The 27,287-nt window shown below is 43.7% G+C and overlaps 1 protein-coding gene across 5 annotated transcripts in view; it reads left to right on the top strand.

Moving 5' to 3' along the window:
• The window catches only part of LOC134378048 (kinesin-like protein KIF6), a 336,082-nt gene that overhangs the window by 244,723 nt on the left and 64,072 nt on the right, over nt 1-27,287 (top strand). For all 5 annotated transcript variants that reach the window (XM_063096971.1, XM_063096970.1, XM_063096968.1 and 2 more), the window contains 2 exons: nt 2,872-2,980; nt 13,344-13,399. In XM_063096971.1, coding sequence (XP_062953041.1) covers nt 2,872-2,980; nt 13,344-13,399 — 165 coding nt within the window. The remainder of the gene's footprint in view (nt 1-2,871; nt 2,981-13,343; nt 13,400-27,287) is intronic.

The following is a 27,287-nucleotide window of genomic DNA, read 5'->3' as shown; positions in this document are numbered from 1 at the left end:
TAGGAGAAAACCTGTTTTCTAAATCCTCAGAGGGAAAAGGAAGTGGAGACATCTCTTCAATAAATAAAAAGTTGTTCATTAACTTTGGGAGTAACCCAAATTGGGCTGAGAACTCAATCCGAAAGGAGCAGGATGTGGGCTTTGAAAAAGCGGAATGAGATGGACAACAGTGGGGCTGAGATGGAGGCTGGGCTCACACACCAGAGCTGCCTACGAGTCCTTCCCATGTGCTTCTCTCCACGGGCCCTTGGTCTCATGCTTCGTATGGCAGTCATGAAGTTTCTGGAGGCATCTGCACCTGACCTTGCCTCTTTGCCTGTGGGCACAATCAGCCACCTCACCTTGGCTTCCCTGAGCAGGCACCTAGGAAGCTAGCTGCCAGGATTATAGCCATCATACCAATGTCCATTCACCTGCAGTCACCACAATCAGAGAACTCCAATTCCAGAAAACTTTCTCCATGATAGTAGGAGGAAAACTGATGTCATGTTCCTAGTGATACAACCTTGCCACTGCAGGGTCCCTAAGTGCCTTTTAAATCACCAAGACTATCAAGTATTTCCAGTGTAATTTCCCCATAATGTGTACTTTGTTAAATTTTAAGACTTTGAAAATTGGTGATTCGTGTACAATACGTTATGCCACTGGCCCCAAATTTCTTAGCAGGACCTTCAAGATTCTCTACATAATGATCCCAAACTACCTTCCTGGGCTTATCTCCTCCGTGCACTCCATGTCCTTTCTGCTCCTACTGCCCAGGCCACTGCACACCTCAGGGAAGAACAAGTGGGGTGTTTAGCTGATTGTAAGTTCTCCCAGGACTTACTGCCAGAACAGTGCCATGGGCACTGAAAAACTTTAGCATGGCTCTTTCCACCCAACAGTTAGTTCGGACTATCAACTCTATAAAGAAAGCAGAGCCTGAGAGAGAAAAGACCATGAGCACTTCTCTTTCATTCAGCTGTTTGAGCAACGCTCAGCTCCCAAACTCCCTCCCCTGCTGCTGCCTGGTTGGTAGAAGCCTTGTCACCACTTGCCCTGTGGCAGGCAATTTGGGGATCTCACAGGCAGACTCCAATGTGGTCTCCGCGGAGCTTTTCTCTTCCCTAACTCTATTCCAGAGAGACTCGTGCCCTCTACCCTCTGTTTTGATTTTGTTATGCATTGTTAGAATTGGGCACAGACCAAGAATGGAGGTGAGGTACAGAATGGGTCCCTTGGCTCCTGGTGGGCTCTGCTGGTGAAAAGTGCCCCTTGTTAATATCTTTCATGTATCAGGGCTCATCTTTCTGAGTCTCACACAAACTGGTTCTCAGGCTCACCTAATTCTGGAGTGTGCAGGGCAGATGTGGAGCTAGAACTGAGCCATGCCCATTTGCTTCTGATTGGAAGAGGGTGGGGCGCCTCTGTGTGCCTCACCATTCAGACATTCTTCATGGTGCTATTTTTATCAACAGCAATCATTAAATTGGTGTCAGATGGGCTGGTGCGGTTCCTCACCCTGAGGATGGGTGATGGGACTCAGAGGGTTTTTTCTGGGCAAGAGATGTCTGTGGCCCATGTGAATGCATCTGAGAACCCTGAGCCGCAGAGTGAGCCTCACTAGCACTGGACCGTGTTCCCGTGGCAGTAAAAGCAGCGCTCATCACCATTCCCCCTTCACTCTCGGCCTGATTCATTTAACAGACATGTGTTGAGCATCTTCTAAATGCCAGACATTGAGCAAGACACCAGGGGTTCACAAAAAACATTATCTCTACCTGCCGAGAAGCCTGCATTTCACCAGAAAGGATCTGTCATGTGAAGTGACAGTGTCTACTGGGCTGTGCATGTTACAGGGTGTATTGACAAGGAATGTTATGGAGGAAGGATTTGTTCTGCCTGGGCTTTGGGGAAAGCTTCACGGAGGTAAAAACATTCAGCTTCAAAGATAAATAGAATAACTGGATGCAAACAATGGGAAAAGGCCTCCCAGGCAAAGGAAACAAGGGCAGGAGCATTAAAAAAAAAAAAAAAAAAAAAAAAAAGACTGTAGATTCATCCAAAATCCAGCTGTGAATTCAGCTCTCTCTCACTGAGGGGCTCCCAGGCACACACAGGCACTAACCTTCACCCCAGAAGGTTGCGAGGAGGAGGGCCTGGTACAGGAATGCGGTCTAGTTACTGCAAGGGCCCTGGCTGCTCTGCCTCTGAGTTCCAGAATTGGAACTCTGAACAGGGCCCAACAGTGAGGGCTGGCTGTTTGCAGTAATGGTGCTCCAGGATACTGAAGTTAGACATAAGTTAGGGACCCATGCCGTGGTCTGCTCACGGCTTTTGCGACTGAGAACCTAACTTGTGAGTAAGAACCAAGGCCCCTCACTAGCCGCAGGAAACAAGGATGAATCATAACATGAAGACAGAGCAGAATTTCCTAGATTTTATATATTTCAGTCCAGATTATAATTCTTTTAACTAAATGCCTAGAAATTCAGGCTGAAATTTAACAGAAAACCAAAATGGGGCATAACAGGAAAACAGGGAGAAATGTGGCACTGACAATGGCAGAAAGTGCATTCGCAGATGTCTCAGCAATCCAGGGCTTGGTGCTCTGGTTTTCATTTCCTCTGACCAAACATCCCAAACCCCACCCCCCACAAGTCACAAGGATGTGCAGGCACAGCCCTGTGGGGTGCAGTGGGTGTTGCTGGAAGGTCCTCCTCGGTGGCTTGGCGGCCAGCTGGAAGAGCCTGGGGCCACCTGTCTGGTCAGAGCCTCTCTGCTGTGGGCCTCTTGGAGCCAGGGCTGGCTTTGTGGTCTGACTAAAGTGACAATGAAATTAATAGGATCCTGATGCTGTGACTGAGGCCATTTGCCTGTGTCTCCAAACAGGGATGAGAGAGGAAATGTCATTAGGACGCCAGGAGGCTTTTGAAATCTTCAAGAGGGACCATGCTGACAGCGTTACCATCAATGACAACAAACAGATTCTGAAACAGAGGTAAGGCTGACTCAGAGCGCAGCTGGTCCTCCAAGGCTCAGCCAGGCCAGCCTAGAGGAAACATGCTACTCTGTCCTTCCTAATCTGCCCATCCAAACTTTTACAAGAAGGGCATGACATTTATCCAGTTTCATGTTTAATTATGCCCAGCCTGGTATGATTCTCTTCCATGTATGTGAGCCTCACCATCCCAGTACTATTGGGGTGAGCAGCATTAGGATGGGTCTGTTACTGAGAACATGAACTTGACATACAATTCTCACATCATACCTCCATGCTCATCAGCTTATGACTCTATCAATGTCTTACTGTTCCAAAGTCAGGGAAACAAATCTATGCACCAAATTATATTCTTCGAACCCCAGACCCTCCAGCTGTTCTGGAGAGCCGTCCAGCACTTCTTAGTCCAAGGAAATATATGCACATATTGTGACCCCAGAGGCCTTTGGTGTGTTCTCCAGGCCAAAATCAGAGCAGGCAGAATCATCTGCTGACATGTGTCAAACAAGGCTCTGTTCTGGACCCCATCAGAAAAAACTTGGAGAGGTATAATTTGTTTCAGCTATTCTGTGAATTAGACTCATGTCCTCAAACTATAACAAACAGAAAGATTGCCAGATGTATGGATCTAGAGCTCAGAAGAAAGAGTTCTAGACTGTGAACTCTCATATGTCACATGTGACTCTGGATCTTAGCACACAGTAAATTTTCAAAACTGTTTGTAATGAAAATGAGATCCAGGTTTGAGAGTCATAGGCTTACAAATGACAATTCAAGGAAGCCTAAGAAGTGGATGAGTCTCAGGAAAACATGGGGGAGTGCAAAGACCTAGAGGGTAAAGCCATAGTGGGGAAACTTTGAAGGAAAGGTGGAGGGATAGGAGGCCATGATGAAGCCTGAGGAGAAGCAGAGAGAGCAGAAGGGGGAGAACCAGGAGAAAATAAAGTCCTGAGAGCCAAGGGGAGAGGCAACTCCAAGAAGCAGAGTGTCAGCAGTGCCAGACACTACACAGAAACAAGAGAAGGAGCTGGGGAGTGCACAGAGATGTGGCAATAGAAGCCCACCGGACGGCGTGAGGAGCAAGTGAGAAGAAATTGGGGTTGCACAGCGGGAGTGCGAACAACACATTCAACAGGTTAGTGATAGGTGAAAAACATTTTTAAAAAGAACAAAGGGAGAAGAAAACTTTAAGGAGAAGTTGGTTTCAGAATGGGAAAGAACTGGAGAAGGTTGCAGGCCACAGGAGCAAGCCAGTGGCAAGAGACTGGTTGAGAAACAAGGGGAAAGTGGACACAGCGAGGCTTTGGAAGACAGGTGGGTAGGAAATCAAAAGGTCCCAGAGGTTAGCCCTAGAAGGAAGTGTGGATGGGAAAACAAATCAAGGTGGGCTGACACTGGGGAATTTAGAAGTGGAGGGAGAAAATGAAAGATGACCTCTACTTTCTCTGTGAAAACAAAGTTGCAGTTGAGTAAGAGGCTCGAGGGTGGTGATGGAGGTTTTCTGCAGCTGCACACGGAATGGGAAAGAAGGTACAATGCAGAAGAAGAAAAAGGAAAGACAAGCAGCACTGAGAGTTGGGCCAGCCTAGGCCGTTACAGTGGCTTGTACACTTTAGCAGGAGGAGATCTCAGATCGCTTCAGGAAACCAGTGAAGGTGACAGGAATATAGCTGTTCTGGAGAGCAGCCAAGCTCTTCTTAGTCAAAAGAAATATATGCACCCTCTGTGACCCAGCAATTCCACTTCTGGGGCTATGTCCCGAGAAGATCTCACGTGGTTCGTGAGGGGATATATATGAGGATGCACATGGCAGCACTGACTGTGGTCAAGGAGAGTTGGAAACATTCTGGGCGTCCGTCCCTGGGGAAGTACATGGGTAAAACAATGGGAGGCCCCATGAAGTGTGAAGCAGCAGGTGGGAGCAATGGATTGGAGGTATACAAACGAACGAGGGTGGATCTTAAAAGCATAGCACTAAGAACACATAATTCATGGAAATTATAAGTATATGTGCACAAAACAAAAACACACAAACAAACAGATATACTTTAGAGTTCTTTAACCATAAGAATGGGAGCAGGACACAGTAATAAAAAGAAATGAATGGGTGAATGAATAAAACAGGGGGTTGGGGGATGAAATGGAGTGAATCTAGTAAAAGCTAAGGACTCTCCTGAGTAAAGTGGACATATGTACATCTGCACAAATGTTAGCATGTGAGTCCAAGGGGTTCACAAAACTTCTAATACTTATCCACGCTGTAAGCCGTGTCAAGCCAGATGCCAGCTGCCGCATCCAGCAAGGACTTCCCAACAGCCTTCAGCTGTGTTCATATCTGAGGCTTCCTAGCTTACACCAGTGGCTCATAACCCTGGCTTCAGGTTAAAATGATCCATGGAGCTTTTAAAAGCTACCAAAGCCTGGGCCCAACTCCCCAGATATTCTAATTTAATTAGGTGGGGCATCCCTTTTTAAAAAGTGTATTCCAGTGGCAACAAGGTTTGAAAACTACCGGCTTAGACAGCGTCCAGAGACCTTAAGATCCAGAATCTCTGAGGTAGGATCCCTACAACTCTACAGGTTAAAAAATTTACCAAGTGATTGTTTTGCACACTTAAGTTTTAGAACCACTGGCTTAGGGAGAACATAATACTTCATCTTTTTTTTACTCAAAAATTGGCATGGTTCCTGGTTCTGCTTTGTACCATGAGTTTAGGTCTATTTCCAGCAGGGAGTTGGGTGGGAGGTGGGCAGGGTGAGGATGTTGTGGTCTTTCGAAGCCTAATACAGAGCTCACTTTAATACAGTAGAGTTCTGACAACCCATGTGACAAATGTGCTTTTGGGTTTAAATATACTTAAGTCACACAGGATGGGCTGGGAATACTGGTGATCCCACCTTCCTTGTGACCATTGTGCAAGGAAATTAATGAAACTCGCACAAAGCTTTCCTCTGAAAACAGGTTTTCCCAGCAGTAAATCGGTCTTTTTAAGCCAAATTAAGTCAGGAGACCAGCCTACATTTAAAAAAATTTCTACGTCTGTTTAACGTTACTGTAATATACCAATCATTAAAGGACTATTTGGTACTGAATGTGGGGGGTATAACCCAGAACCTATCCCTTTCTCAGGATTGGAGCTTTTGTTTGCATTCATAGAGATTATTCAGTTATTAGATATTACAGATTCATAACTGCTTACGGCAGGGGACTAACAGCAGGTGTTTTTGTAGGAAAACAACTACACAGTGTTCTGACAGCAGACATCAACATAAGGCCCCACAATGCTCACAGGGGTGACTTCTATGCTGCCCCTGCTTTAGGAAATGTTCTTCCAGTAACACTGATCCCTTCCACACATTTGCTCCCATTTCCCCCAGTGACAGGGAGGACCCGTGTGAATCATGTGTGGGAGGACAGGCCAGTCCTGGGAACACGGACAGGGGCTAGGAGTGTTTGATGAAGGATGGTGTTCAGTTACTGTCTCCTGAATCTCCACTAAGTCTCACCTCTCTAACAGCCCTCAGCAACAGGACCCACCTCCTGCCTCCCGTTTGACACCCCACTACTCACATCAAGTAACTCTGTGGTCAGATGTTCTGGTGTTATGACACCCTATTGGTAAAGTGCCACCGAAGAGGCTGGAGCTCATTGCCCCCACACAAAAGCATTGGCTGAGTTCAGCCTCTCTAGCCCATACCAAGTAGGTTCTGAGCCCAAATATAGGGATTATGGGTGACCCAGGATCCCTTCTGATCACCTCCACTCCTGCAGAGTACAGAACTGATTTAACGTTGCAAGAGGGGACGAGTGCCTCAGACACTGTGTTGCTTAAGAGGAGGGCTTCTTCCCTTCCGTCTTATCTGCACCCTTTGCTGCCCTCACAGGGAGTCTCTAGCATTGTAAGCTCAGGCCCACAGTCCAGGGAAGTTGTGCCACCTGTCTGTGACAACAGAAATAAGACATTGGCACGTCAATAGGATGTTGGCCCTTTGGTGAACTAGAGCATGTGAGCCAATTCTTAAGGCAGATTTTGCAGTAGAACACAATTGCAATTCAAAATCACTGTATTTCCCAGGCATGGCTCATCCTCATAGTATATAATAATATGGAGAGAGGCTGGAAACCCTGTGCTTGGCAAATACCAGTGCCCAGGCACTGCACAGCTAACTTTCTTTTGTGGAAGATCTTTCACGCAAACTGAATCCCTCAGTCACAGAGTCCCGTTAAATAACAAAAGAAGAAATAAACAGGGAGATTTACTGCAATTGGAAATGAAGGTATTGATAATGTGAGCTAAAACAAGAAAAAGCACTCCTTCACTCGGTTGGATCCTTCCGACGTAGAACAGAACAGCAATCTAAACCAACAGGAAAACTGGACTGAGGGTGGAGAGAAATCTTGTGGCACCATCTGGAAATAACACCCACAACAAATAGGAGTTCCTTGGTTCCTGCTAGACTTCAATTTTAACTGTTATTGTTTTCCATTTGTCTTTTGTATTTACACCTTGTCTGCAGAACTAGAATTTAAAACTCTGAGAGCAGAGGGTAGATTAGAATCTTCTCAGCTTCCCCACAATTTTTTAAAAAGTGCTGGCCACAAAAATGGTACTCAGAAAACACTTTTTTGAGAATGACAATTTGAAATGGACTTTGAGAAATCTTAGCAGACACAAAACTGCTTGAGCATACTCACAGCTTCCTAGAAGTAGGAGAATGCAGCAGCAGTGGGCTTCTTGAGAGACGGGGAGGGAGCTACTCGACTGCAGGTGACAGGAGTGCCTCGATGGGGGAGGGGGAAATAGTAAAGGAGCAGTGACTTGAAATAAAAAATAGCATGAAGGGAATGATGGGTGAAGGGTGGATCTTCATCACAATAAAGTGAAGGCAGCTCAGGTACCATGTACAGATTTATAGAGGAAGGAAATGGCAAAATACAGGCCCAGTCTTCTGTCTTCCTCTCCAATGGGGAAGAATACTGGATGTTCACTCAATGAAAAATCAATATATTAAGTTAGTCACTCTAGACAAGAGACTAGGAAAGATATCATAGGAGCCCCTGGCCTTCTAACAAACATATTTGTCCAAGTATTTGTATTTAGCCTGAAGACACGCCTTCAGCTCACATGATAAGGAATATGAGCACAGAGGCTCTTGGGGACTGAGGGACTTATGCACACCAGCCCCTCTCTTCGACCCTAGGTTAAAGCAGCCACTGCCCATGGTCCCTTGTGAGTTGTGTGTGGTTCTGACTGCCCTGGGGCAGAGCCAGGTGTAGGGTTCCTCAGCTGCTTCCCCAGCGATGACTGGTATCTCTGCCCAACACACACCAAGAGCAGGATGGGATTCTTCCAGGAACTGGTCTTGGAAGTTACATGAGATTCTACCTCGATTCCCCCTGCTTTTCATTCCCATTGGAGATGAGGAGCTTGGCAGCTGTCTTGAGTGTCCTTGAGCACCGACGTACAGGAATCCTGTCTAATCCTTTGGTTTGCTGAGAGGATGACAATTGTCCACTCTTGTCTGTGGTGACTGCTTCCAACATGCAATTCTGGCTCACAGTTCATCACATCCCCACGGGGGTTCCTACACTGCCGGGCAGAGGTCGTGATTCACACACATAAAGCACATTTGCATGTGTGCACTTTCCACATCAATCCCGTCCTGGGAGGCATCTCATCTTCATGTTAGAAATGAGGAATCAGACCCAGCTGAGAGGTGGAACAGGCCTTTGACCCGTGTCTTCTGACTCCCAGTCCAGTGCTCTTCACTGACACACTGCCTTTGCACACGTGTTTGCTCATGTGCTTATCTTCTTTTATTCTACCAACACTTATGGAATACTTACTAGGTGCCAGCCCCAGTTCTAAGCTCCAGGGATATAAAAGTGAATTAAACAGACACGGTCACTGTCCTAGTGGAGCTTACAATAGTTCCTCTGTAGTATGCTATCTGCCGGCAATGACAGAAGGGCAGGGTGCTGTGGAGCACTGGTCACGTCACCCATGGTCGACTCACACGGTCCTGGAGAGCCACTGAGTAAGAGACATCACAGTGGAAACTCAGGGGTTAAGTAGAAATTAGCCAGATGAAGAGAGAAGCTTCAAGCAAGGGAACAGCCCCTAGGTGAGAGGGAGTGTGCCACCTGATGGAACTGAAGGCCATTCAGGCCAGCCAGAAAAGGTGGGGGAGTATAACAGAAGCAGCTGGAGAAGTCAGCAGGAGCCCAAGCACGAAGAGTCTACTTTGCCAAGTTAAAGAATTTGGACTTTGTCCTGAGGTCACTGGAGAGCCCTTAAGGAGTTATAAGCAGGGAAGTAACAGAATCAGGTTTGCATTTAAGAAGGATCACTCAGGCGAAAACACGGGGACTCATCTGAAGGCAGGTAGCAAGCAGTAGTAGAAGTAATCTGGGAGAGAGATGGCCACGTTCTGCTCGAAGGCAGCTGCCGTAAGAATGAAGCCAGTGGAATGCCATGATGGCTATTGAGGACAGAGTGGCTGGGACTCCGGGACTGAGTAAAGGGCCAGTGGAGAGAGGGGCAAGGATGGTGTGCAGGTGACCGGCATGAGCCATGGGTGGGCAATGGTGCCATGCGGTGACAGAGAAACAGGAGGAATGGGGGACGTTTTCAGGGGAGGTGATCAGCTCTTCTTTGGCTACAGTGAATTTCAGTTATCTGCAGGGCATCCAACAGGCAGCTGGATACATGGGTCAGAAACTAAAGCAGGACTGGGATGGAGATTTGGGAGGTGTCAGTAGAGATAGCCAAGAAGACGTTGGCGGGAATGGAATGCCTAGAGAAAGTAGGTAAAGTGAGGAGAGGAGCTAGGACCAAATCCTGAGGATTACCAACATCCACAGAAGAGGCTGCGGAAGAAGAGTCTGCACAGGAGACTGGGAAGGAGCTGCCAGTTAGAGAGGGGAAAAAGCAGGACAGCCAGCTGGTATGGAAGCCAGTGACACAGGGCTTCCCCAGGGCCCACACGGTGCCTGCCTGGCGCCCAGGGGGAGCTGTCACCTAGAGAAGGCTGGGTGTCGCGGGAAGCCAGGTTTGTGAAAGAATGGTCAGAGTTCTGCCTTTCTTCTCCCTGCCAAGCCCAGCCCTTGCCCCAGCCTGTGGATTTTTCTGTGCAGGTGCATATAGCAGTCTGCCAGTGTCCACTGTAACTGCACCCAGCTACGCTGCACTCCGCAAAACAAGCCATGCAGCTAGTGACACCCTGATAGAAATGCTTTGGCACCAGTGACAAGAAACCCTTGGGGCTTGCCAGCAGTCCTGGCTGAGCCTTCTCCCTGCCTCTCATCAAGGAGCAGCCTCCCTGCCAACCTAGGCCTCGCCTCAGCTTAGGGTGTCGTCTGGGGCTGCAATGGGCCTGAGGACAGGTCAGGTTCAGCCAGCTCAGACACAGGTGGTCTCCCTGAATCATCTCATCAACAGGATGCGCCTCTTTTAGAAGGTCCAGGAGAGCAGAACCCAGTCTGGGGCAGGAGGAAGTGGGGGAATGGGGGATGAGGGAGACTTGGGCTGGCTGGGGAGGCGAGGAGATGCAGGCTGGGCCAGGAGAACATGACAGCACGGGGGGTCACCTTCATCCTCACCTCTTTCCCAGCCTCCCCCTTTCCTTCTTATCCTTACCACCTCCCCTGACAGTTTCCCTTTTCCTCTTCTCCCTCAGGGTTAGGCTTTTCAGAGTTTGTCCTGACAATCGGAGATCAGGAACCCATGTGGGTGGGGTGGCCTGGAGTGGTAACAACTTCCAGAGTGCAAGGAAAATGGTCTCATGAAGACAGCACAGCCCTCAGACCACACCTCTCCAGTGGGAAAGCCCTTTATAGCTCTGTGCTGGGCTGCAAAGGAGAGAGAGGAACAGCTCGTGGCTTCCCCCGCAGTTTCTGCCAGCTCTGCTGCAGGGCAGCTCTTTGGAGAGGGTTGACCACAGCACTAAGCAGCTCCCTCTGCCATGCTCCCTGCACACATCCGGACACTGCAGGGCCCATCAGGGCTTCTCTGGGCAGTGCTACAGTGGAAATTGCCTCTTATATTGTCTTCCCTTTTCTATCTGTACTCTGGTTTCCTCCAGTATTGACATGAATTTCAGCAGTTTTGCAGGCCTGCTCTTGTATTTTCCTTGTCCCAGAATCTAAAGCTTTCAGAACTCTATGGAACAGACCATTAGAGGAGTCATTCACTGGGCAATGCATGACTGCCAAATCCTATTATATCCTAGGTACTGAGGATGGACAGAGCAGTGGTCAGACAGTCTCAGACAGCCATGGTCCCTCCCTTAGCAGAACTTAGAGTAGGAAGGTAGTCCTCACCTCCTGAGTGGCCTGGGCCAAACCTCAGATTACACCTGCCCAGCAACAAAAACCAGTGTGAGCCCGTAGAGCCCAGTACAGTGGACTACACGTCATGTGAGTATTTGTTGAACTGAATTAAATCTGACTCGCATCAAATGGAACTGCATTTCTCTCTTAGGGTGACAGGCCCTAGCTGAAGAGAGGACATATGTAATCTATGATGAACCTGAACAGCCTTAATAAGGGAGCCAGGGGTGGAGTCCCAAGAAACCTAACATTGAGAGAAAAATCTAGTCCCCTTGCCTGGAAACTTCCTGTCTGCAGTCCCAGGCCAAGCAGACAGATTCAGAAAATAGCAATGACATAATTCACACTTCTTTTCCATCAAGCTCAGAGCAGTCGTGGCACTCTGGCCTTTGCTTATGTTGGTCCCCTGTCTGGAATGCCCGCCTCTCCCAACTTCCTTAACAAAATCCTATGCAACTGAAGTATTTATGGATGAAATAATGTGGTATCTGGGATTTGCTGGGATACAGCAAGATTTGGAGAGTAGGTAGACGATGGGGAGAGGGAAGATAGTCTAAATAAAACTGGACAATTAATATAATATGACAATGAGTATGTGAGCCTTCATTCGACTATTCTATTTTGTGTATATTTGGAAATTTCCACAATAAAAAGCTTCCTAAAACACTGCTATGCATCTAAAAACATAAGTCAATCCCTCTTTGTACATGAAGCTTTCCTGACTACTCCCCACTCATGGATAGGCCTTTCTCTAGTCAAACTCTAATGCGTGACTAGTGTTAACCAAGACAGCACAATGATTTACTGTAGCTGTGTATTATGTGATTTGATCCATAGGTTTTCAATTGCCTCTTTAATTTCACGGAAAAAGGAGAGGAAGTGAAAACAAACATTTTGTAAGGGAAATGTGTAGAGGAACTAAACTACATGTTTCTCATATAGACTGTATCCTATGTTGTTTCTCTAACGCAACGTTGGGCTCATAGTGGGTGTCTCATAAATATGTCAGAAAATACAAGGAGTCTTCAAAAAGTTTGTGGAAAGATTCCTATTATCTTTCAATTCCATTTTTCCACGAATTTGCTGAAATGCCCTCACATAGAGAAATCATTAACTAAACATCAGCACAACCATCTGGTAAACTAGTATTTAGCCATCAAAGATAAGTGTTTCTAATGATATAGGAAAGTTCTTATGTTATAATGTTAAGTGGAAAAGCAATCAGTGCACAAAATCATATATATAGTGTGATCTCAACCCTATTACAACTGGCTAGAAAAAAGATTGGATGGATATGTATATCAAAATGTTGCTTATTTGTGGGTAGGAGATTATTAGGAAATTAAAAAATATTTTTAATATCTGGTTTAATAATCATATATAGTAGGAGTCAGCAAACTTCTTCTGTAAAGGGCCAGATAGTAAATATTTTCAGCTTTGTAGGCCACACAGTCTCCATCACATCTTCTTAAACTGCTGTTGTTGCACAAAAGCACAGCCATAGACAATCTATGAATGATTGCGTGCGGCTGTGTTCCAATATGATTGTATTTACAGAAACAGGCAGCGGGCTGGATTTGTCTAATGACCAGCCATAGTTTGCCAATCTCTGATGTACTTCCTTACAATCAGAAAAAAAAAAAATGCTACTTAAATATGTATTCTTTGGCTATAAGACCTCAGTAAAATGATTAATAGATCACACTGCAGAAACTCTATAGCCATGCTTTATTCTGGTACCCCTGCATCACAAAACAGTATAAATCAAAAATCATAAATTAGAGAATATGAGAACGAAAATTCCTTGCTGAAGAGCGTAAAAATTCACAATACCTGTAATTAATACACATTTGACTTCTAGTTTTAAGCCTAATATACTTCACATATTTAGATTTTCTTTTAAGTCTTTTGAATAAGTTTTAAAGTATTTTAGAGACTTCTTAGAAATCCATTATTTTAAAAATATGATATAGGATGAATAGAAAAAAAGTACAACTTTTCTTTCTTTCTTTCTTTTTTATTTTTCTCCAGATTTTCTGAAGCAAAGGCCCTGGGAGAAAGTATAAATGAAGCAAGAAGTAAAATTGGTAAGCAGATGATATCCTGTGAGCCTCTTTCACAGACCATTTTCCTGGTGAAAATCAGGTCATGATGTGCCTCCAAACAGTCATGAAGCTTAGTTTTAGAGGAGCCTCTGCCAAGGAAGCTGCTTCAAAAGAGCCTTTCGTTGGAAGTTTGTCATTCCTCCCACCACTCATCAGGAAAAGCATTATCTTTTGTCTAGAACTCGAACTTTTCATCCTCTTGCAGGCCTGAGCTCTAGTATCACAGTGAGAAAGTTTTGCTTTTCCCTGGTGTTTTTCAACAATAGCTCAACAATTCATAACCGCACAATTACAGTGGTATCATTTTATATTTTCAAGTGCTAGGAAACACTTTTACACCTCCAAAATCTTATACTTAGCATATTCAGCACAGGTATGCACTTTGCAGCACCATTCATGAGCCAGTGGGAGTGTAAAAAGCAAAAATGAGCCTGGTGCCTTCCCGGGGCGCAGGCTGCTGAGCAGGGCTCCCCCCTTAGGTGAGCACCCCTAGAAAGATGAGGTTAAGGCAAGAGGCAAACTTAATAAATGTGTGCCTCAAGTCTTTTTCAAAGTGAGAGAAAAATGCTTCTTTCATCCCGGCAGGAAGACGCAACAGAGACCCATCTCCCAGGCTCGGGGTAGCTTCCCAGAGGGGTCCCTTGTGCTTTCACTTCTGTGAACAGGAAGGCAACAGTTACATGGTCATGGCTGGCTCTCTGGGTCCCTCCATCCCCCCTCTTCTTCCTCCCACAAGTGAGGACAGGAGAGAAGCTACTGTGAGTGTCCTCTTTGGCTTTTTCTACAGAATATGGAAAACCATGAGAGCCCCAGGTAGTCTTAGTCTGGGAAACAGAAGCCCCGGGTCCCCTCTGTAGCCTCAGACAGAAAGGGCTGAAGCAGCCAGGCCCTGAGCCAGGCCCAGCAAACACACTGAGAATCCCCGGGCACAAGATGGGGGCAAAATGTCCCTATATTTTCACTAGCCTCTGACTGAAATTTAGCACTACCTCCAATGATGTATGTAGGCAGCAGACGCCAGTAGCACTGTCAGCACCTTCCATCAGTGGAAATCACAGGCATTTTCATGTCACATCACAGTGTGGCAGACATTGTAAAATATCTTTTATGCTCAACAATGCTTCAAAATAATAGTAGTTATTAGACCCACCATTAGATCTTGTTATTTAATGCATTTATATAAAAGTACACAAATATTTCTCTATCACAAAAAGTTTTTAACTTTTGATAACTATTTCAGTGTAATTGGTTTCTCTTAGAAGTCTATGTGTCTTACATTATGCACCTAAAATCATTACTCTGAGAGAGGCCATGGTTTCATCAGACTGCCAGAAGATCATGGCACCAAAAAAAAAAAAAAAAAAAAAATGATTACCAAACTCTTTCTTAGACTGAACTCCATAGAATTACATGTTTTTTAAATGGAGGTTAGGAGTGTGTGCATTTTTCTGGAGATAATATCTATACCTTATTCAATTCTCAAAGGAGTCAGTAATCAAAACCAATAAGGAAATTGATTTTAGTCTGATGCTCTATCAGCAGTGCCAGGACTTCATCAACAGTGCCATCAACAGTGCCAGACAGAAAAGCAGACCCCTTACTGAGGGGCACCCCAGTCCCAGACAGCAGGTAGGGCAGTGGTGGCCTACCTGATTTAGGTCCCTTAGAAGGAAGGGGAGGCAGGAAGGAAAAAGGAAGCAGATTTCAGTGGATCCAGGATCAATTTTTCAGCATTGTCTGACCTCAAAGGACCCAATTGTCTGTTTTTATCCTTGAAGGGATAAGAAAGACCTTTTATACACTGCTGCTCCCCCCAAAATAATATAAAGTTTTGCTCTTGAGAAATATTTAACTCTGAAAAGCAAAATGAAACTGTTCCAACATTAATGTAATAGGCCAATGATAGAAGGCACCAATTGCCAGTACAAATATACTTAATTTTTCACTATGAGTACAATGGGTTGTAAGCACAAATAATTGTGAATTCTCCATGATTTTGGTGCAATGATGTGTGTCGGTAGACCCAGGTTTCCACATTCTCAAGATCAGGCAAGTTGGAGGCTGCCTATAGCTGCACAGATTGTGCCCTGCCCAAGAGCCAGGGGTGGAGGAAGCGAGTGTTATAATTCACACACAAAGTGTCCACATATGCCTGCAGAAGCCCTAGGCAAGTAAACTTTTGTTTTCCCCCCAAAATAACAAATAGCATTCACTCAGGTGCTGAGATTCAATCTTCCACTGCTACTGAGAAAGCAGCTAGTTCAGGGGGGCTGAAAAAGCCAATGTCACTCTTCACTTTATGCAAAGGGCAGACTAAGAACTATGGCCTGGCCACACACCTTTCAGAATGTGTTCTCGATCCAATGGATCCCAGATGTGTAGATCACTGAGACTCGGCCCCATTACTGAACAAGGATCTCACGGTGCTTAACCACAGGAGTAGCCACCATCATAGCACCTCAGACACCAGGTTAAGACTAAGGACATAAGAGGTGGAACGCATACACATAATTAAAATTTTCGAGGAAACCGTGAAAGAAACTGATTTCAGGAAATTTTTGAAATTACTGAGTGCATTTTTCCTTGGGAGAAATTAAATCAAGCAGAATTTGCGATTTCCAAGGAGTCCTTTAATGAATCTAGGAATCAGGAGGTGGGGGCATGGCACGATGTACCACGATGTGTGCGGGATGGTGACTTGGCTCCACTCCCAAGCTGTGCCACATCCTGCCTCTGGACCTCGAGTCAGGACTGGGAGGCTGAGGGGTGCACAAGTAATTGGCCTGCAGAGAAAACGAAAGCTGTACTTGTGAACTACAAATCAACCAGCCCACATATTTGGAGCTCAGGTTGCCACAATCTCCTCAGGTAATTTTTTTTTTTTTTTCTGAGATTGTGATCTAGAACTGCCCTTTGAGTTTCATTCCCCAAAATCCCTAAAGGCTGTCAATTCAATAGTTGCCACATAATATATAATTTTTACATGGTGCCATCAGTCATCAAAACTTCCATATTATTTCCTTTTTTATAAGAAGCTAACCCAACCCAACTAGGTAGATAAATTCTTACCACAAACTTCTTTTTGTACTTCTCTTTACAACGTTTCCATCAATCATAAAGTTGAAACAAGTTGATACCAGAAATGGAAGAAATAACCAATTTAGAACCTCCCTGAAAAATAATAGGGTCTTTGTTTCTGTAGGAGAGCCAATTTTATTGCACTTACCTGCTCCACACATGGGAACATCAGGCTGCTTTTTGTCACATGGACTGTGTTTTGAATAGGTTCATATGCTGCCTACTTCCATCAGTCATGTTTCTAAAAACGCCATTGAGCTCAAACTACGAGAAAAGACTTAGACCGCTTTAGAGACAGGGGCATAAAACAGGCATTTGTTCACTTACTAGAATTCTGGCATTAGTTTTTGTACATCCATGTTCTACCACTGGCAGCATTGTCTTTGGCAAAAGGGCAATGAATGGCTGTTCTTTGGCGCAAGGCCCAGTCCTCAACCAGTCCAGGAACCAGCTGCCTTGGAGGCAGGTGAAAGAGTTTGACTGACACCTCTTGGCATTTGTTCATCCTCTACAGACCCCTCCAGGCCTAAATGAAAACTAATGTCACAGGAGGCTGCAAAGAAGGATTTTCACGAGTGAGCCTCTCAGTGATCAATTAAAATATCATAGGGAATGTAACAGAAGGAGCTGTAGGCAAGAGGCGAAGGAAAAAAACCGAACACTAGAAAAGCTAGCAAACCATTCTGGAAGTTTCCTTCCTTCTACTTCAAATTCAAAGAACTCCAACTAATGATTTAAACAATATCCTTTAAAAAATGTTTCTCTCGTATATTTGAGATTGGGGAAAATCATTTCTCAGATCTGGGTCTTCATCAGCAAAATAAATCGGGCTGTTTTTTCCTGTTTTTCAGTTTTGTGCATGTTCTGTACATGATCTTCACTCGAGGTTTACCTTTGGACCTATCTGTTGCATGTTGGCTTCTGGTGTCTTCTCCTAGAGTAGGGAACAGACAACATACAGGTCATTTTTCTAGATTATGGTGGCCTCAGTCAGCTATATCATTTGTTACTGTTTGTTGCCATCTTCAAACAACAAGGACAAGAGCAGCAATAGCAGCCTCCACCATTTACTGAGCAGTCACTCGGAGCTGGGCTGAGAACCTCACCTATGTTATCTCATTTAATCCTCCTGGGGAAGAGACATGACCTATACAGTGGGTTGCCATATGTCATAGATTCTAAGGTACACGATTTTTACACTCAACACAGGATGCATTTAACCATCCCATTTGGCCATATTTTCACATTTTAAAAACCTCCGTGATGACCAAAACCTCCCTCCCTTCTCCCTCCCCCTCTCCCCCCCAGCAATGTAATCAGCCACAATGTATATCGACAAAATAATTAATTAATTAAAAAAACCTCTGTGATGAGAATTGTTTTTATAGTTGATTTCTAGATTCTATGAATTAAGGTATTTTCATTATTTTATGGATTTTTTAAAAAATAGAATTTCAGTTAAGTGGTCTAGTAACTGGCCAAAGTGTAATTAAAATTCATTTCTGTCTAACTCCAAAACTTTTAAATACTGTGTACTATCTCCATAAATCTGTGTACTACCTTTGACATTTTCTTCTGAGTTTAAAATTTCACTAAGATGTTACTTGGTTTTCCTGAATATTTGACCTCTATCTTGCATGATACGCCCAACGAAAGTCTCAAACCAGACCTGAGCTCCGGAACTTCGAGTATAGCCCAAGAAAATTAAAAGGAACTTTGTAACATGATTAATGCTAGGCCGTCTTTGTCACACTGGGGCCCAGTCGTGGGAGCAAGTGGGTCTGAAGCCCAGCTTGCTCTCACTCTGTAGTCCATGTGCACCCACTCAGGGTACATCGGCCCATAGGAAGGCATGCCTTGTTCTAGTTTGCACAAAGGTGCCCTCTGGGCTTGCAGGCAGTCCTGGTGGGATTCAGTGTACCACATGGGTTCAGTGGTTTGGAAAACAGAATTGAAGGGTTGTATTTTCAAGCTCTCTACAATTCCAGCTGAGTGGGTTTACTGATGCTTCAGAAAACATGAGAGAATTCAAAGCTTAAACTTAGATGAGGTTTAGTAAGAATAGATAATAACGAAGTATTTATGCTTAAGTACCAAAATCAGCAAATGGGGACTAGAGAAAGCCTGATTAAGGGCAGGCATATAAGATATCAAGGACCAGAAAATAAAAATGTGTTACCTAAAGTAAAAATATACTATATTCTCAAAAGCTGGAAATGCCGAAGCTGAGATGTCATTCTTTCCCTCTGCCCAACATTTCTATCTCTGTCTACATGTGTTGCATTTCCTCGGAAACTCAGCTCTCTGCAAGAGAGATGGTGTTCAGAGAAAAGTAGCTAAAGTGATGATTAAAAAATTGCAAAGTAGATTCTTGCTTTATTAAGTGACTTACTACATACTTATTTTAAATAACAAGCTCAGTTTGGGGATTAGAATATTTATTTGATTTTTAAAAATTACATTTATCAAAAAAAAATTCAATTGATTTGTACTCAGTCTTCATTGGCCTGTATGTTTGACTGTAAGCTTAAAAGGAAATTTATTGTCTCATGTAATTGGGAAGTCTAAGGAGTGTAGAAGTCTTTAAATGCCTCCCTCTCCTCTCCTCTCCTCTCCTCTTCCTTCCTCTCCCCTTCCCTCCCTCTCCATATCACAGTTCTGCTTGACTGAGTTATCTGACAACCTCTCCCCGTTTAGTGGCAAGATGCCCCCAGAAGCTCTAAGTTTACATGCTCTGTAGAATTCAAAATCCCAGCAAAAGGGATCTTTCCCAACCACATTGGCAAAAGTCCCTGGAGGAAGGAGTGATCGACCTAATTTAAGTCAGGTGCCCATCTCTGAACCAATCCCAATACCCAGGATAATGAAACACTCTGATTGACTAGGCCTAGATCTTGTGCCCACTCCTTAGGTGGACACTTAAGCCATCTGCATCACATAAACTGAATAAGACTGTAAGGGATTAAAGAGATATCTTTCTCCAAAGGAAGAAATTCTGGGCATACAAAGACCATGTTTACTATAGACCTTACAGAAATTTATCTATGGCCTGAAACAGGAGACATCTATAAGGGAATGGATACTAGTTCCTATGAGAAAAGATAAGTTAGACTTATTCATTCTGGGGGGGAAAAAGGTGTGAATGGAGAACTTAAAACCTGGCCTTAAGTACAGGTGCTTCTGCTATAATGAAATCAATGCAAAATGACATGCTAAAAAACAACAGGGATTGTAGGAAAATTAAGATTAAGGAAGACCTCTAAAACCCATGCTACTTTATAACTACAACTCTAACACAATCAATTACAATTCTAATAAAAATAATTATACAAAAGGACGTGTAAAATTCTTAACATATAAAGCAATACTATCTAAAATATCAGATTTTTTCCCCCAAAATGAGGATGTCCTGATAGAAGGTATAAGGAAGGGCTGCTGACTGATGCAGACATGAACAACATGTTCAGAGATGGGAAGGGCAGCACAGTAGGCACTTCTAAGAGGGAGCACATAGCCCCAATGGACCACAGAAAGGAACATGAGGAGAAGGCCTGCAGCTCGAGCCTACCTTCCTCCGTAGCCTTCTGGGCTCAGCTGTGCTAGCTTAGTTTGTATTCAGTTGCTTTTATTTGGTGGCGCAAACTTTAACTTGTCAGGGAAAAACTCCTATGTGAACAAATGAGCCTGTTGTATTATACTGACGTCATATCCAATTGCATATGAGCTAATTCCTGTTAAATAAACATAGTTTATATAAGAGAACTCACTGTATACTACTTGATGGTATACAGAGGGACTGATAAATTGTAATTCAGCTTTTCAAAAAGAAAGAAATAATTTTCAGTTATATTGAAAGTATATTTGATCATGTGAAAGAATATTTGTCAAGAAAGTTATTAAATGGATGGAGATCTTGGAAATCTTGAAAAGCAGGAAAGAAAAGCATCTTTCTGAGATGACTCATGTATCTAGAGATGAAAAGAGCAGAGGTGATTTCTTAAGGTCCAACGATTCAGGTGTCCCTGAAGTTGCAGTATGTTCCAAGACATGCAGTTATCTGAGTGACAGTATCACTGATATCTTCACAAAATTGATTGAATGTTTTACTGTTATAGTTTGGAGATCAAACAAAAAAATGCTTAGATGCCAGCTGGGGGGCTGCAGAGTACATCCACTGACAAGAGACAACACTAATAATTGCCATGTACAGAAAAGGAGGCAATGATTTGGTTGAAATGTCAGCAGAAAAGATGGATGGTTGCTTCCCAAGAGTCCTGACAGAGTAGTCTTGTCTTAGTGAGTAGACCAAGGTACAGGACCTGGACTCAGCTGGGAGGATTCAGGAAGGATGACCCATGCCAATCAAATGCACTATAAAGCAGAGAGGCAATTTATTAATTTACCATGGTGGATGTCCTTCTATAGATAGGCACTCTTAAACGGCCTCCATCCAGGGCATTTCCTCCATGGGAACAAATTAGATTGGTTATTGACTGATAAATGGACATCTCCAAACACAAAAGGAATCAAAACAAGGAGAAGGAAAGAGTTTTGAGAGAGAGATTCTCACAGTCATGGTGAAGCCTCACAAGGTGTCCATTGCCTGCAGGAGCAAGCATCCCTGCAGCAATTACATTGCTTGGTCCAGTCTCTGTCTTCTCTGGACAGTGTTCATTCATCACTGACAACTTGCCTGACTGTTCTACAAGCTGACTGGCCCCCTTCTGTGCACAATACCCCTTTCCCCAGATGAGATAAAATACTGTTTGCTAGGTGTCTTCTTACTAAATTATAATTATATCTCACTCCTGCCAAGATGAAGCCCAAGTCACTTTGGGTTTTTGAGGTTTTTTACTTTATTGAACAGATCAACAAAATTTGCAAACCTTTATCTAGACTGACCATAATAATAATAATAATAATAATAATAATAATAATAATAATGAGAGAAAGAGAAGACCAAAATTACTAAAATCAGAAATAAAGGGCCGACCCCGTGGCTCACTCGGGAGAGTGCAGCGCTGGGAGCGCAGCAGTGCTCCCGCCGCGGGTTCGGATCCTATATAGGGATGGCCGGTTCGCTCACTGGCTGAGCGTGGTCACAAAAAAGGACAAAAAAAAAAAGAAATAAAGCAGTGGCATTATTACATTGTTATTATGGGGGGTTTTTTGTGGTGGTAAGATTTAGTTTCTTTCTCTTGCTCATTCACATTTTTTTTCTACCAGTGGATTTTCTTCTTTCTGGTGTATTTATGATAATGGTTATCATTTTTCAGATTTCAGATGCATGACTTCCTTGAGAATTTCTTTCAGAGCCAGTCATGTGGTGGTGAACTCCCACAGTTTTTTTTGTTCGAAAAATACTATTTTTCCCTCATTTTTGAAGGGTAGCTTTGCTGGGTATAGTATTCTTGGCCGGCAGTTTTTTTCTTTTAGTATTTTGAATATATCATCCCATTTTCTTCTGGCCTGTAGAGTTTCTGTTAAGAAGTCTGCTGTTATTCTGATAGGGGCTCCCTTATAGGTGACTTAATGCTTTTCTCTTGATTCTTTTAATATTCTCTCTTTGTGTTTGAGTTTTGCCAGTTTGACTATTTGTCTTGGAGAGGATCTTTTGGGGTTGAATCTGTTTGGGGAACTTTGAACCTCCTGGATCTGAAGGTCCATGTCTCTCCCTATATCTGAGAAGTTTTCCATTATTATTTCATTGATAGGTTTTCCATGCCTTTTCCTTTCTCCTCCCCTTCTGGAACACCCTTGATTTGAATGTTTGTGCACTTAGTGTTGTCTGCTAACTCTCTTAGATTTTCTTCATTTTTTAAAATTCTCTTTTCCTATGTTTATCTGTCTGGGTTATTTTGAAAGGACTATCTTCAAGATCAGAAATTCTTCTGCTTGTTCTAGCCTGCTGCTTAAGCTACTTGTGGTGTTTTGTTTTGTTTTGTTGTGGTGTGGTGTTTTGTTTTGTTTTGTTTTTTTGTGGTGTTTTGTTTTGTTTTGTTTTTTCTATTTCATTGAGTGAATCTTTCAGTTCCATGAGTTCTGCTACATTTTTTTAAGGTATTAATATCTTTCTAAATTTCTTCTTTCATATCCTGGATTTTTATTTCTTGTTTAATTGTGTTGTCTAACTGAGTCTTCTCATATCTCAGTGTGTTTCCTGAAGATTGTTGCTCAGAATTCCTTTTCAGTCATTTCAAGGGTTATTTGCTCTATAGGGTCTGGTATTTGAGAATTATTGTATTCTTTTGGTGGTGTCATCTTGGTTTTCATACTTCTCATATCTCTACATCAATATCTGGTAAATCCATTGCTTCTTCTATTACTCTGGAATGAACTCTGAGGAGAGAGACGTCCTCTTCTTTTTCAGTCTCCTTTGGTGACTCTCTTTGCGTCAGCGCAGTTGAGTGTCGGTTGGGCCACAAGTATGGTGGCTGTGGCTACTTCTGTGGTGTCAAGCCACATTTTTGGCAGCCATGGCTGTGGTGATGGCTATGGTGGGTCACCTGCACAGAAGTGGTATTTTTGGCATGCTCTCTTGCCTGTTTCTGGAGTGGGGGGTGTTGCCTTTGGTTCCTACCTAGGACCCTGTGTGTGTTCTCTTGCCTGCCTCTGGGTGGAGGAGGCTGCCCTCAGCTCCTTCCCAGGACCCCAGATCCCTTTGAGTAGTGTTTTTGGGTCACAGAAGCAATCACTATTGGTTTGGCTCTTTTGATTTTCAGAAATAGAAAGCCAGCTGAGCCAGCTCAGGCTCAGGATGCCTGTGTGGTGATGACAAGCATCTCACTAAGATATAATCATAAGGTCCTCCAAGCTGGAATGGGAGCTGGAACCAGGATCTGGGGAGCCTTTGGGAACCAGCAGCACTCTTCCTCCATTCCTCCCTTGAGCCTCCTGCAACCTCTCTGTTCTTGCAACCTGCTGGCCCTGCTGACCATAAGTCCTGCTTTCTCATGGCTTTGGTCTGCCCTGGCCCCAGCTAGACCCAAAAGTATCCTTTAACATTTGGTCCCAAGGCTAACAAGATGATTATTTGCTTGTTTCTTAGCTCAAAGGTATGAAAAAGAAAACTTGACCGGCCCAATTTTTGTTTTCTAAGCCTTCAGGACAGTAGCTGCTGGCAGGCTTAAGAATGTGCTATCTCAGGTCAGAAACCCATTTCTGGTCCAGGCAACTGTGCCTGGGGGTGGGGAACGGAGGTCTTGTCTGTCATAGGCAGCAAAGGCTGAGGGGAGAAGATTTCTCTTTTACAAAGAGGATGGGTAGGTCAGGCACAATGATTGGCATCTAGTATCCTCTTAGTTTTCTCTCATGGAGAGCTGTGTGAAGATTTTTCCTGGTTTAGCTCTTATAAGGAGACATCAGTTCATTAATTTCCAGGTTCTTGAAGAATCATCTCACTTTTGCCCCTTTGCTTTACCAACAATAGTAGTGACTAGTCTTTGTAAGGTGCATTATCATTTACAGGGTTTTTATTTTACTATTTTTATATAGTCATATCCATTGATCTTTTCTTTCATGATTTCTTCCATTGCTTTTTGTACTTAGAACAGGTCATTGTAACAATAATAACGATGGGTTGTTCATTGCTAAGTATCTGTTTAATACTTTCCTAAATTTTCTTGTAGGCTTTTTTATTGTTCCATTTTTCACACTCAACTCATTTAGGATTTATTGTGGAGTATGGTATAAGCTGAGGCTTAAAGCTGAATCTTTTTCAAGTAACCAATTTTTCCAGCACCCTATTTCATTTTAATGAAATGCCTTCAAATAAAATTTCTTCCCCTCATAGGAGAGTCATTTCAGAATTTCAGAATGCAGCTGATGCATTCCAATCTCATCATAGCAGTAATGTACATCCTTGACATGATAATTTTCATTCAAGCATTTCAAAAATAACTTTGCCAGCAGATACTATTATCTAGATATCAGAATAACCCGTAAAAAAATGGCAACTTGATATAAACCAGAATCTCCTGGATGCACCACACAGGGACATATCTATACATGGGTGGTGCATTCAGGCTGAGGGCTCTCTCAGCGCTCTCTAAAGGGAAGGGGACTATCTTTAAATATAGCAGCTCCAGCTGGGCTCTGCTTACCGATTTGCCAAGGAGAGATAGCTGGTAATAGGTGTTTTACTTCTAAGGAGAACAAGTGTGTTTCATTGTCTCATATTGATTAGAAGGAGGAACAATTGTCACCGGGGTAGAAGTGGGGTGGGGGACTTTATCAGTGATGCTTACAGGGAAGAGCCACAAATCACAGAGGGTTTCCTGTGTCTACTGTCGACCACCCTGAAAACATTTATGAATCCCCTGCTGAGAACACACCAGGGTGGGCTATGCCTCCCCAGCAGTGGCCATCCCACTCAGGGTGGAGACAGCCTCAGTTTAGTGCTGGCTTCATGTGGTAACATGACCCTGTAGACCAGACTCACTCTCTAAAGCAGTCTGCACCACAACTGATTTAAGCAAGCCTAAAAATATGCATGTGCAGCCTCACAGCAAGCTGTATTGGTTAAAGCCTAGAGCTTTGGAGGATGGGATGAAACACAATGCAGAGACTCATGCCCACCCGCAGGGCCTCAGCACTGCCCTGCCAGCAGGTAGATGGCTGCCACTGGACAACACATAGGAAGCGGAGGTACCCCTGAGCACACATAGGCTACTACGTCAGTCATCAGGCATCTCATGAACAAAGCCCACTTGGGCAGTTTGTGTGGTGAAAATAGTAACTGCAGGAACTTGGCAGATGCCTGAGCAAGGCTGTAAGGGTGGCCAGGGGCAGGACAACTGAAGGAGTGCCGTGGGGACTTCCCAATGTTTGGACAGAGCTGGGATTGCCTGAAAGGACTAGGAGTAAACAGAGAAGCTCTTGGCCAGCCATCATGTGTCTAAGCACAGACTTGAGGCCAGCAAGAATCACAGAGGTAGAGACCCCACCATAATAATAACAGCTAACTTTGACAGAGGTATTATTATTATCCTCTTATTACAGATGAGTAAACTGAGCCTTGAAAAGGTTAATAAACATGCCCAATAATACACAGGTAGTAAGGGGTAGAGCCAGAACTTGAACCCCATTTCTGTTGGGCTCCAGCATCAATGCCCTTAGTCAGATGACAAGAAAAGTCATGACTAAGGAGGAATTAGTCCACTACTGTTTAGGTGCCAGGGAAAATCACATGTCTTCTCTGAGTTCAAGTAGATGATCAAAAGAAGAGAAAGGAGCCAGTGAAGGAGGTCTTTTCCCCATCTTTACTCCAAAAAAGATAATAAAGGATGGAGGCAGAAGATTGTTGGGAGGTAGAGAAGGACTAAGTCAGTCAAGGGAGGTTGAGCCTTCCTTCCTAGGGGCTCTCCCCTGGTCTGGAGTTTAGAAGGTCATGGATTGTTTTAGGGAGAAGAGGGCTGTCGTCTCTGTCTCTTTTTAATTGCAGAAGTGATTCATGAGTACATTTTGCCATAGTTCAAACAATACATTAATATACATATCAAAATGTAAGAGCCTACTTTGTTTCCTCTCCCCCAGCACCAAACATACCCCCGCCCCAGAGGGGAGTAGCCACTTTCAACAATTTGATGTGTCTCCTTCCCTCCTCTTCTGTGCATTTGTAGATAGATAGATGGATGGATAGATAGATAGATGGATGGACAGACATGTACAAAGATACCTTGTTTTGTTACACAAATGGAGCCATAATGTACACCTTATTTTTCACATTCCTTTTGTCATTTAACAATGAATGTGATCTATCTAGGGTGACAATAGCTAATAACATTGTATCTTTCAAGACAGCCAAAAAAGAGGATCTTGAATGTTATAACCACAAAGAAATGATAAATGTTTAGGTGACAGATGGGCTAACTGTTCTGATTAGAACATTATGTAATAGATGCATGTATTGAAACAACAAGCTATACCCCATAAGCATGTACAATGAAAAAAATATTTCTTTTTAAATTTAAACACACCCAAAGATAACCACAGTGAATATGGGTCTACTGCTCACCATTTACCATTTTTGATAGTGAATAAACCGATCTATTTAAGTATTCTCTTGTAACAGACATTTCATTTTCCCCCCAATCTTTTTGTATCAATGCATGCATTTTTGTGTTTAAATGTTTCTTTAGGATAGATGCCTAGAAGTAGAATTGGGGGTAACAGGGCCGACCCCGTGGCTCACTCGGCTGAGTGCGGCGCTGGGAGCACAGCGGCGCTGGGAGCGCCGAGGCCACGGGTTCGGATTCTATATAGGGATGGCCGGTGCGCTCACTGGCTGAGCGCAGTGCAGGCGACACAAAGCCAAGGGTTCCGATCCCCTTACCGGTCACAAAAAAAAAAGGAATTGGAGGGAACAAATGTATGTGTATTTTTAATTTTTATGAGTGCTTCCCAGTGCCTTCCCGAGGAGTTTTATTAGTTTATATTCCCATCAGTGTGTGACAGTACCCATCTCCCTACATCCCTGCTTGTACATAATAATATGAGCCAGTTTAGTTTTTGCCTGTTGGAGGGCAAAAAACGTGGTATTTCATTATCATCTGAATTTGCATTTCCCTAACAGCTGGTGAAATTGAGTGCTTTTTCTTGTATCTCATATCTGTTGCCCATTGGTTAGTTGAATTTCTCCTTTTGATTTGTAGGAGCTCTTTGTGTCCTCTGGTTATTGGGTCTTTGTTATGGAATATGTAGCAGCTGTTTTCTTTAAGTCTGTTACTCGTGTTAATTTTCTCTTAAGATTTTTGGAAGAACCCTTGGACAGTTGCTTTTCTCTGTTTTTTAA

The sequence above is a fragment of the Cynocephalus volans genome, chromosome 5, assembly GCF_027409185.1.
Source record: "Cynocephalus volans isolate mCynVol1 chromosome 5, mCynVol1.pri, whole genome shotgun sequence".
In the NCBI taxonomy this organism is placed as follows: domain Eukaryota; kingdom Metazoa; phylum Chordata; class Mammalia; order Dermoptera; family Cynocephalidae; genus Cynocephalus; species Cynocephalus volans.
This window is presented reverse-complemented; position numbering and strand designations above follow the sequence as displayed.